Source organism: Nuphar pumila, chromosome 10 (assembly GCF_984573655.1).
Source record: "Nuphar pumila chromosome 10, dmNupPumi1.hap1.1, whole genome shotgun sequence".
Taxonomy (NCBI): Eukaryota; Viridiplantae; Streptophyta; class Magnoliopsida; order Nymphaeales; family Nymphaeaceae; genus Nuphar; species Nuphar pumila.
In genome coordinates, this window is record NC_143258.1 from 93,021,960 (window position 1) to 93,034,528 (window position 12,569).

General features: G+C 37.7%; 1 protein-coding gene across 1 annotated transcript; it reads right to left on the bottom strand.

Annotated features, from left to right (window-relative positions):
* Positions 1–6,720: 6,720 nt before the first annotated feature.
* Positions 6,721–7,954, bottom strand: LOC149827386 (uncharacterized). The gene is made up of 2 exons (XM_090018500.1): positions 7,733–7,954; positions 6,721–6,910 (listed from the first exon to the last, which is right to left on the bottom strand). The coding sequence occupies exons 1-2, from the start codon at positions 7,952–7,954 to the stop codon at positions 6,824–6,826; spliced, it is 309 nt and encodes a 102-aa protein (XP_089874626.1). The 3' UTR covers positions 6,721–6,823.
* Positions 7,955–12,569: the final 4,615 nt, after the last annotated feature.

Sequence of the window (12,569 nt, forward strand, 5' to 3'; positions counted from 1 at the left end):
AATGGTTGTGATCATGACCAATTAAGTAACTTATTGTTGTTTACATAGAAAGAATATATGTCATCATCCTTACCAACTCTTTCAACCATGCCACAAACTTATTTTTCACGTTCTTTCTATACTTCTGAATCAGTGAGATGTGGAAGTTCTTTTCACAACTCCAGATCAAATCGTCTGCAGTTAATAAATATTTATATTACTGAACCATATACACACATATAGAACTTAGTGTTATATATTAAGTATACTTACTCGATGTAGGGGTCGATCGCTGAGTAATGAAAAAGGATATAGATTTGTGTTGTGTATTGCTCTCGATCTTCCAAGAGTCTTGTCCGGCTACTGCCAAAGGCATACCCAAGTGGTTGAAATATCGACAGTTTGTCAGCTACAATAAATTATTTTTCATCATCATTACGAGGTGGGCAAGTGTAACGTGTTGGAATGTGAGGTTCAAAGTACATAGATGAGAAAATTGAAATCTCTTCTAAAATGTACGCCTCACAAATAGAACCCTCCACTCTTGTTTTATTCTGAACCTTTTTTTTGAGGTCAAACATGCATCTGTCAACAATATACATCTCGTAATACAATAAATTTCCAATAGTATTGAAGAGAAAAATATATATATAAAAAAAATATAACTTTCAAATGGGTACATCCACCGATATTGCACAGGACCACCAACCCTAAGTTCATATGACAAATGTATGATGACATGTTTTATAACATCAAAAAATGTTGGTAAAAATATCTTCTCTAGCAGACAAATAGTAGTGATGATAGAACCTTCGAGATTCTTTACCTCAGTTAGTACAACTTTCGATGCACACAATATTCTAAAAAATCTACTCAACTCGGATAATACCCCCATATAGGTTTGTCTAACATATCATGGAATGCTAGGGGAATCAACCGTTGCATAATGACATGACAATCATGGCTCTTCAACCCATATAATTGTCCATCGTCTATCTTCACAGTCTGAGTAATGTTAGAGACGTATCCATCTGGAAATCTCAACTGTCTCAACCATTGACATACCTGTTTTACTTGATCTAGTTCAAGCACGTACATTGCCTTTGATTTTAGTACTTTGTCATTATACTCTTTGAGTTCCAATTCTGGTCTTTTACATATTACTTTTAAATTCATATGAGCCTTCAAATTATCCTTCATTTTTCCTTTGACATTCATTACTGTATTCAACACATTATCAGACATATTTTTCTCCACATGCATCATATCAAAATTATGTCGTATCAATAAGGTCGACCAATATGGTAGTTCTCAAAATATAGATTTCTTTGTCTAATTGTGATCCTTCCCAAATCCAAGGAAGAGCATCGAACTATGGGCATTTGTCAGTCCATATAGAAAGTATCACAATCATCTTAAAATCTCTATGTCAGACAACCGTGTAGGTAGACCTTCCATTTCAGTTGTGCCTGCTCAGAACACATTCTTTTGTCGTCGGAATGGATGGTCGCTGGGTAGAAATCGACGGTGGCAATCAAATCAGCACAGCTTCTTTCCATGTGTCAATCTAAAAGATTTTGTATCCTCCATGCAGTACAAACATGCCAATCTCCCATGTGTGCTCCAACCAGATAACGTACTGTATGCAGGAAAGTCATTGATTGTCTATAGAACAGCAACCTTCATATTGAAGTTTTGTTTTTTGTGCACATCGTATATGAGAACACCGTCATCCCATAGTATTTTCAGTTCATCAATCAATGACCTTAAATATGCATCAAGATTTTGGCCCGGAGAGGTCGGACCAGGGATCAATAGAGACAAGAAAAGATTTTGACGCTTCATACACAAGCTTGGAGGAAGGTTGTATAGGGTGACAAATATTGGCCAACACGAGTATAGAGTTGATCTACCCCCAAATAGATTAAATTCATCTGTACATAAACCGAGCTTAACATTTCGCACTTTCATTGCGAAGGTCAGATGAGTACGATCAAAGTACTTTCAAGCTTTTGCGTCAACAAAATGCGTGATCTTGTTTTTATCATGTCGAACTTTATTTGCATGTCATCTCATGTGTTTAGTTGTTCTCGAAGACATATACAATCATTGCAATTTAGAAGTGAGAAGAAAGTAACAGAGCGACTTGTATGACACTTCTTTTGGCCTCGTGCTACTATTGCCTCTTATCTTTGACTTAAACCGAGGATGCCCACATGACCGACATGATCTGCTATTTTCTTGATCTTTGAAATACAACATGCAGTGATTTGAACAAGCATCTATCTTTTGATACCCCATACCTAGAGCGTTGACCATAACCTTCGCACGATAAAAATTTTGTGCCAATTTCTCATATTTGGGCAACATGCACTTCACAATAGAGCACAGACAGTCAAAACATGATTGACTCAAATTATACTCGGACTTCAAATTCAGTAGTTGAAGAACTGCAGACAAGATAGTGTGACTCTCGCAACCATTCTAAAGTGGCTCATCAGCATCTTTAAGTAAGTCATAAAATCTACTAGTTGCATCGTTTGTTGCTTCTTCCTCTACCCAAGTTGGTACATCACTAGGACCCATAGCAGAACCCAGTTTTGGTTCTGTGGCATCACATATCAAATCCAAATATGAATTATCGTGCACCACATCCACTCGTGCATCAAAATTATTCCAAAAATCTTCACCATGAAGCGTCCAATTCTGATAATCACTCACAAAACACTTCTTGTATAGGTGATGTCTAACACCATGAGGTTCTACAAATTGATTGTTCTTACACATCAAGCAGAGGCACCTAATCCGACTAGTGAGATCCACTGTACTGACACATGCTATTGTAAATTCAATAAAACTGTCAACACCATCTATATATTCAAGCGATACCTTATTGTCAATTACCTACGGTACATTCATTCACTGTTTACAACCATTTTGTCCTATGATGTTACAGATATTATCCTAACCAGTTAAAAGAGAATGTTATGATGAAGAAAATATCTAATTTATCATGTATTGATGGTGGATGTAATGATTATATATATATATATATATATATATATATATATATATATATATATATATATGATGTCATTCAATTACAAGAACTATGATGCAAACGTTGATAACTTAATATTTTCATGTGCAAAACCATCATATCATATTTACACTCATCACAAGGATATTTAGAATGATGAAATCACATTCATCAATACGATACATTCATTTGAAGCATGTTTTCATGATACAATTTCACATGGAAGACATAATCAAATTGAAAATAACTTTATACAAGCATGAATACAGTCACATCAAACATTGCAATATATTCAAATCATTCATATCAAAATAATGTCAAACATGTTCCTGCAGCAAATGCACTTCAATATCCCGCTAACTACTACCATGACTAACATGGAATCCGAACTCCAAAAATAAGAGCACTTCTATTTTAATACATTCAAATCATGCTCTGCATGATCTCCGAACTCCATCAAAGCAATCCTAGATATCCACAACTAAGTGAGTGTGTGAACAGAAAAGTGTTGCATCCAAGAAATTAAATAACATGTGATGCGCCTGCATCACTTACTCACAATGGGTATTTACCCAATTTGCATGCTTTTGCCTTTGCATTTTTCTTATTTCTTTTTGCATGACATTTTTACCCGCATGTGATACTTAGCACTAAGCATCACACAATTAACTCAGCTACGCACCTGCAAAGCACAAATGTACAAATAGAGGATTGGTCTGCAGTGCCTTTTCTATCGGTGTGTCGTCGGCTGAAATGTAGGCTCATGACACGATGTGGTGAGGCAAGCGGGGGATTACCATAGTTGTGCACTCTGTGTGCGGTGGATTGTCATAGATTGCATGAAGCGTCAGAAGTTTGCTTGAACTCTAAAGGTGATTACTCGTCTCAACTTAGCAACCCCAGGTCAAGTGAGGCTACCCGCTAAGTTTAAGCATATCAATAAGCGAAGGAAAAGAAACTTACAATGATTCTCCTAGTAACGGTGAGTGAACCAGAAATAGCGCAACTTGAGAATCGGTAGGCTTCGCCTGCCAAGTTGTAGTCTATAAAAGCGTCTTCACCGACAGACTGGACCCAAGTCCCCTGGAAGGGGGCGCCGGAGAGGGTGAGAGCCTAGTCATGTCCGAACCCTGTCGGACCATGAGTAGTTGTGAACGAATCGGGTTATTTGGGGGTTGTCATGTGGTCGGCACATGACAACGTCAGTGCTCGGGGGACGTCGATGGTGGCACACGACACATGGCAACGTCGGTGCTCAGGGGTCTTCGGGGGTGGCACACGGCGGCGAGATGGAGTGAGGGAAGGAGAATGAGGTGGTCAACGGACGACGAGAGAAGGAGGAGGTGAAGGAGAGTGTGGCAGGCGACAGGCGGCGAGAGAAGGATGAGGTGAAGGAGAGTGCAACGGGTGACGGGCGGCAAGAGAAGGAGGAGATGAAGGAGAATGCGACAGGGACAGGTGACGGGCGATGGACGACGAGCGACGGGCAGCAGGCAGCGGGCGAAGGGCGACTGTCGGTGGGCGACGAGCGACAGAATGAAACAGAAAGAGAAAAGAAAGGGGCTCGCATTAGGATTTTACAGAAAATTTAGCAATGAATTAGCGCCGAAAAAATTTCATCACAAACGCTGTAGTAAATTTATAACAGAGTAGCGACTTAAAAATGGTGTCGCGAAGTTGCGACAGAGTGTGAGACGAAATTTGTCTGTCGCTAATCCGTCATAAATTAGCAACAGCATTGGCGATTGAATTTTTCCATCGTAAATTCTGCAACTAATTTTAATTTTAAGGACGGATAGTTTTCGCTCGCTAATCCATCGCAACGTTGCGACAGATTATTTTCGACGCAAATTTCTATCGCTAAATAAAGTTTTTCTTGTAGTTTCCAAAATATGAATATTTTTTAGAATTTCACAATTTATTATCACAACCTCCCCGTATACACATGTTTATTCTTTTTAGGCCCCTTTTCTACTTCTATTTTCATATAATTTATTATGTATCTCCATATTTTTCTTGAAAAGGCAACAAGTGTTAAATTTTTTAGGGGGGTTTTCCCTTTCCATTAACAAAAAGTATGTTTCTCAATATTTTCTGGATTTAAAAGACGGTGATGTTGTTTCCCAGAAATGATTAATATGTCCCTCAGTTCTTGTATCTAGAGGAACCAATACTAATTATTAATTACTAAGGTCATAGAAAGAGTGATGCTTTTTCATATAAAATTAATTGTGTAATTAGTTTATTTTAAAATCTTTGAGAATTTATTTGTTTTTTAATAAATTTCCCAAGAATTTGCCAAAAAAAAACTCAAAAAATATTAGAAAAGTTGAAAATCTCTCAAGAAATTCACAAGCTTTAAACTTTTGTCACTATGATCTTGGTATGTTGCTCCCCCTTGAAATCAATACTATACTCTTTTCTTCTTTTTGAGCATCTTGAAGATCTTTCTTCAGTTGTAGAATATAAATACTAGATCGATAGAAGTAGGATCGTTTGGATGTGATCCAAACCTCATTAGTAGACGAAATACATATAATTTGCCCCAGGACGGACTTTGTGGTAGTTGTACAAATCTAACTAAGGGCCAACTAATATGCCTGTTTCCATACCATAAACTCTAGATTCGGTTTCACTTCTTATCTTTTTGTAAAAAATTGACTGGGTGCAGGGTAAGATTCATCAACATATTTTATCATATATTAAGAAAACATAACTGACTCAATTTGTGATTTTCATAAAAGAAAGTTGTGTTGATCAAGCTTGATTAGCACTAATAAAGAAAACACATTTTACTGAATGACTGAATTTGGCATGAGGGAGGAGAAACCCGAAGATAACAAAGCAGAACTAAATGTCATGAAATCATGACTAGTGATACTATGTAAAGTAGGCTCATACATTTGGTATAGAGAAACACACACACACAAGGAACACAAACTTAATGTGGTTCGGTCACTGTGACCTACAACTACGAATAAACACACACACTCTCAATTAAATAATAAGAGGAGTGTGATTCTCTTTATTTATATAATTTTTTTCATGTATGAGTTACATTTAAACGAGAGAACTCTACTATTTCAAATCTTCTTAGAATTCTTACAAAAGAGAGTCATAGTTAAGGTAAGTCATTTATTTATTTTAAATCTCCTTAAAATTCTTACACATAAGAAAGTCATAATTGAGGTGAATCATTTATTTTGTAGAAATCCTATTTAGCTCAAGCTTCTTCTTCCACTACAACAGAGCAGTAGATTAGCGACGACCACCTTTCGTCGCTAATCCGTCGCTAATCCGTCGCTAACCATGTTAGCGACGGATTAGCGACAACGCGGCGACAGTATGCTTACGTCGCGAATATTTCGACGCTAACTGGCGACGGAATTATTCCGTCGCCAAGTCCGTCGCTAATTGCGACGGAATAACGAGCGCTATATTCCGTCGCCAATCCGCCGGTACTAAACGGCGACCACGGCGTGGCGACGGATTTAATTCCGTCGCTAAGCCGTCGCTAGATTAATATGAATAGCGACGGAATCATCCGTCGCTAATCCGTCGCAAAAACGAAAAAAAATCAAAAAAAATTTATTTAAAAATTAATTACGGAGAACTGTACAATTTATATTTCCTGTACAATTTATATTTCCTGTAAATAAAAAACAAACCACACAAAAAAATTCATATAACAAGTATCTATAATAATTAATCGTTCCACCTTAAAACTAAAAAGTTTAATTATTTACAATTCAACAATTACAATTAGGAAAAATAAAAAAAATAGAACTTCTTCAACACAGTCCTCTAATCATCGCCAAGATTTTGTGCGTCTTCTTGTTCATTGTCTTTATCTGTCCCTTCAGCTCCACTACCCTGATTATCGCTAGCAGCCTACACAAGAAAAGAACAGTCAGTATTGATAAACAAAATATAATGAAATAAATTACACACTATATGTGATTCTATCATGTGCTCATGTGTGATCTAAGGCAATAAAAAAACTCTATATGTGATTCTATCATGCTCATATGTGTGCTAAGGCAGTCAAAAAATTGAATATGTGATTATAGCATGTTCATATGTGTTCTAAGGCATATAAAAAAACTCTATATGTGATTCTACCATGCTCAGATGTGCTTTAAGGCAAGCAAAAAACTATATATGTGATTCGATCATGCTCGTATGTGTGCTAAGGCAGTAAAAAAATTGAATATGTGAATATAGCATGCTCATATGTGCTCTAAGGCAGGCAAAGCCAAAAATTTTATATGTGATTCTATCATAAATGATATATAACATGTTCATATGTGTTCTAAGGCAGTTAAAAAACTCTATATGTTATTATAGCATGTTCATATGTGTGCTAAGGCAGTCAAAAAACAGAATATGTGATTATAATATGCTCATATGTGTTCTTAGGCAGTAAAAAAACTGAATATGTGATTATAGCATGCTTATGTGTTCTAATGCAATCAAAAAAACTTTATATGTGATTCTATCATGCTCATATGTGCTCTAAGACAGACAAAAAGTTAAATATATATATATGTGATTCTATCATGCTCATATGTGTGCTAAGGCAGTAAAAAAATTGAATATGTGATTATAGCATGTTCATATGTGTTCTAAGGCATCTAGAAAAACTCTATATGTGATTCTACCATGCTCAGATGTGCTTTAAGATAGTCAAAAAAACTATATATGTGATTATACCTGAGAGGGACCTGGAATCGAAGATCCCCTATCCTGAACAGCGGCCTTGATCTCATTTCGGAGAAAGGGGGCGACGGTGTATTGGAAGTAGTTATTCAGTGATTCATTAATGATCTCGCGTACATCATCACCGGAAAGAATAGTCGGCTGCTTGGAGCTTATGTCGGCGCAAGAAGTTGGTGAGCCGTAACTGGAAGAACCAATAACTGGTGAAGTGTTCATATTACTCCCAAACCCGAACACGCGACCTTTTTTGGGTTCACCTGCTGCAGTCACCCATGCTGTAGGATCAAATGATGGATGCTGAGTAGCGTCTTCACCATATCGCTCTACCATTTGTTGCTCATATGCCTCCTACAAAATAATGTTTAAAGTATTCATTAATAATTAATGATAACATTATGATGACTTGCATATATATTGCAATGATTATTAATAGAATTAATACATACCGTTGTCGTTCTCGCCTTCTCTGATACGAAGACTCCCGTGGTCTTCCGTTTATGTGTTTCTACAAACACATCCTTATATGGTACACTGCCTCCTTTTTCTGCTTCCTGCGAAGTTAAATGACAAAAGATTTAGTACACAAATTTGCAACTATACTTATAAAATTAATATTATATATTGATGAGTTACCATTTTCTTTAGGTGGCTCCCAAATGTCTTAGATCCACCTGTGTGTAGATGGGCTTCGGGCATCTTCGATCGATTTTGTGAAGCCTTCGCAGAGCGATTTTTAAATGCATCTCCCGCCCACATATCGCACATTTCATCCCAGTAATCTCTCCTGATAGTAATAGGACCATGGCCCTTCCACAGTAATGGATCATCTACTACGCCAGATGCTTTTTTTGCTGCAGTCTTCATAGTGTGCAGCATGTCTGCAAATCGATTGGCAGCCACCTTCTGCCACACCTTCCTTGCATCATTTTCTTCCACCGTAGTTGCAAAGCGATTCGAAGCCTACAAATATTTTCAGAAAGTTAGTAGACATTGCTTAAATAAATTAAATATGAAACACATTAACTATGAGGAACAACTGTATACCATAAATGAGGACCACAATCTGTCTAATACCTCCTTTGGGTACTCTTTCCATTGAGCAACTGGTCCTGGTAGATGTTGAAGAAGTGAATTCCTAATCTCCCGTACTACTTCTTGTGGCTCAAACCTCGTGCTGCACATGAATTGTTACACAGTAAATATCAATATAAAATATTTAAAAGATATGCAATAATTGAAAACAAAATACTTACGGTCGATTATCGATATACACTATTCGAATGAGTCTTCTTGTGCCAGCCTGTGAAGACCCTGTTTCCTGTGTTGGCTGTTGACTTGTGCGATCAACTGGTGTAGGTGGGTCGTATACAGGCGCAACATCATCTGTAAAAAAATACACACCAAGTTCTCAGAATGTGCATTTGAACTAATCAAGCATCTAATTAGTTATATGATATACCTATCACAGGAGCCCGTGAAGATGAAGGTTGAGCCTGGCTACTACTGGATGAGCGACCACTATAACCTCCACGAACCATATTCTAACAAATAACATATGTCATACAATACATTCAAATAATTCACATCAAGTATTACAATGCATTCAAGTCATTCACGTCAAGCATTGCAATGCATTCAAATAATTCAAATCATTGACATCAAGTATTGCACTAATTCAAATCATTCGTTAATTGCATAAATTATAATACATTCAGATAAATTACAATGCATTCGAATCATTCGTATCAAGTATTACAATACATTGAAATAAAATTTTTAATCATTCACACCAAGTATTGCAATACAACTCACATCAAGTATTACAATGCATTTAAATAGAGGTTTGTAGTATAAGATTTTTTTCACTAGCTTGAGAATTCTTCCTCGTCACTAGTTTGACTTTCTTCTTCTTCTTCTTCTTCTTCTTCTTCTTCTTCTTCTTCTTCTTCTTTTTCTTCTTCTTCTTCATTGTTTGCCCATCCACTTGGTACATCATTTGGATCACATTCCTCTATGAATGTTTCATCAGCCAATGGAGATATGACATGCATATCATGCGCAACATCGTGACCATAAGCGAAGTCACAGACATCATCTGATTGATAGTAATCACTGTCTTCAGCTAACTCATCTTCTTGTAACTGATCATACTCGGGGTATAGTTTGGATTTCACCTTGCAAACTGCCCACCATTCATTTCTATCTGACTTTTTTATACTCGGATATGAAGTATAATAAACTTGTTGAGCTTGCGAGGCTAATATGAATGGTTCATATGTTCCAAACCTGGATTTATGATTCACCTCCACAATGCCTGAAGCTTTGTCGAGTCTTGTTGCAGTTGGATCAAACCAATGACACTTGAATACCGTAACCCTGTTATTCATGCCTAAGTAAGTCAACTCCATTATTTCCTCTATAACACCGTAGTAATCATGTTCATTTTCACCGTAGCTGCTACCCTTGACACACACGCCACTATTTATCGTTGATTTGTTTATACCGTAGTCTTTTGTATGGAATCGATAACCATTTACGATATACCCGTTGTAGCATTGCACAACTTTGGTCGGACCATTTTCTAAATCACATATTCCTTGATCTTTAACATCACCATGGCGAACCTACGCACAGACATAAACATTGTCTACTATCCTACGGTACATCCATTCACGGTTTGCAGTCATTCTGTCGTATGATGTTACGAATAGTATCCTAACCACTTAAAAGAGAACCATCAGAATACTATGATGAAGAAAATATCAAATTTATCATGCAATATATGATGTCATACAATCACAAGAATTATGATGCATGCATTGATAACTTAATATTTTCATGTGCAAACTATTCATGACACGATACATTCATTTGAAGCATGCTTTCAGTATACAATTTCACATGGAAGACATAATCAAATTGAAAGTAACTACATGTAAGCATGGATACAATCACATCAAACATTGCAATACATCGAAATAATTCATATCAAACAAATATCAAACATGTACCTGCAGCAAACACACTTCAATATCCCACTAACTACTACCATGCATAGCATGGACTCCGTACTCCAAAAATAAGAACACTTCCATATTCATACATTAAAATCATGCTCAGCATGATCTCCGAACTCCAACAAAGTAGTCATAGATATCAACAACTAAGTGAGTGTGTGAACAATAAAGTGTTATATTCAATAAATTAAATAACATGTGATGCGCTTGCATCACTTACTCACCACGGGTATTTACCCGATTTGCATTGTTTTTGTCACTTACTTACCACGGGTGGTGGGGCACAAGCAAGTTCTGTTGAGAAATCTGCAAAAAAAAATGATGTTTTAAAATGAAGTCACCATGAAATTATTCGACCATATTAAATCATAAAACCTTAAAATACAAGAAAATAAATTATAAATAAACCAAAACATCATAAACTATAAGAAAAATAAACCATAAAATTAAATAAAAAAGCCACAATTTAAACCTTAATCAAACAAGGAAAAAACCTGCCAAAATCAAATACAAAAAAATCCTTCATCAAATTAACTAAAAAGTATTAATTAAAAAAATGTGATTTAAATCCCTAATTATAGAAAATAAAAATAAAAACTCTAAATAAATAAAAAAAACCTAATCAAATTAACTATAAAAGCCTTAATTAAAAAATTTTGATTTAAAGTCCTAACCAAATTAACTAAAAATCCTTAATTAAAAAAATTATGATTCAAATCCCTAATCATAGAAAATAAAAATAAAAGCTCTAATCAAATCCAAGAAAACCCTAATCAAATTAACTATAAAATGCCCTAATTTTTAAATTTTGATTCAAAGCCCTAATAAAACAAAATCAAATAAAAAACCCTAATTAAATTAACTACAAATAGCCTTAATTTAAGAAATTTGATTCAATTGCTTAATAAATGAAAATCAAAATAAAAAATCCTAATCAATGAAAATCAAAGAAAACTAAACAATAAAAATAAAATAAAAACCCTAATTTCTGAAAAAAGAAAAAAAAGAGCAAGAAACCAGGGGGTCGACCCCCGGCCGGACACGGCAGGGGGTCGACCCCCGGCCGGACATCAAAAGGGGTTGACCCCCTGCCGGACAAGGCAGGGGGTTGACCCCTGGCCGGAGACGGCAAGGGGGTCGACCCCGGCCGGACAAGGCAGGGGGTTGACCCCCTGCCGGACATCAAAAGGGGTTGACCCCCTGCCGGGGTTGACCCCCTGCCGGACACGGCGGGGGGTCGACCCCCGGCCGGACATGGCGGGGGGTCGACCCCCCCCCCCCCCCCCGGCCGGACACGGCAGGGGGTCGACCCCCTACCAGGGTTGACCCCCGGCCGGACACGGCAGAGGGTCGACCACCTACCGGGGTCGACCGCCTGGCAGAGTCGACCCCCTGCCGGAAAACGCAGGGGGTCGACCGCCTGGCAGAGTCGACCCCCTGCCGGAAAACGTAGGGGGTCGACCGCCTGGCAGAGTCGACCCCCTGCCGGAAAAAGCAGGGGGTCGACCTCCAATCCATTTACGTACCTGCGGTTGCTCCGGGCAGCGACGGCGGCAGCGGAAGGTTGACGGAAGGAAGAGGGCGGCAGGAGGGAGAGGGCGGCGGGCGGGAGCAGCGAAAGGAGAAAGGAAAAAGAGGGCTGGGATTAGGGGTAATGCGACATATAGCGACGGCTTAGCGACGGATTAATTCCGTCGCTAAGCCATCGTAATTCAAAAAACAAAAAAGGCGACAGAAAATATTTCGTCGCCTAGGCCGTCGCTATGTTGCGACGGAATCTTAGCCGTCGCAATTCCGTCGCTAACTGTCGTATT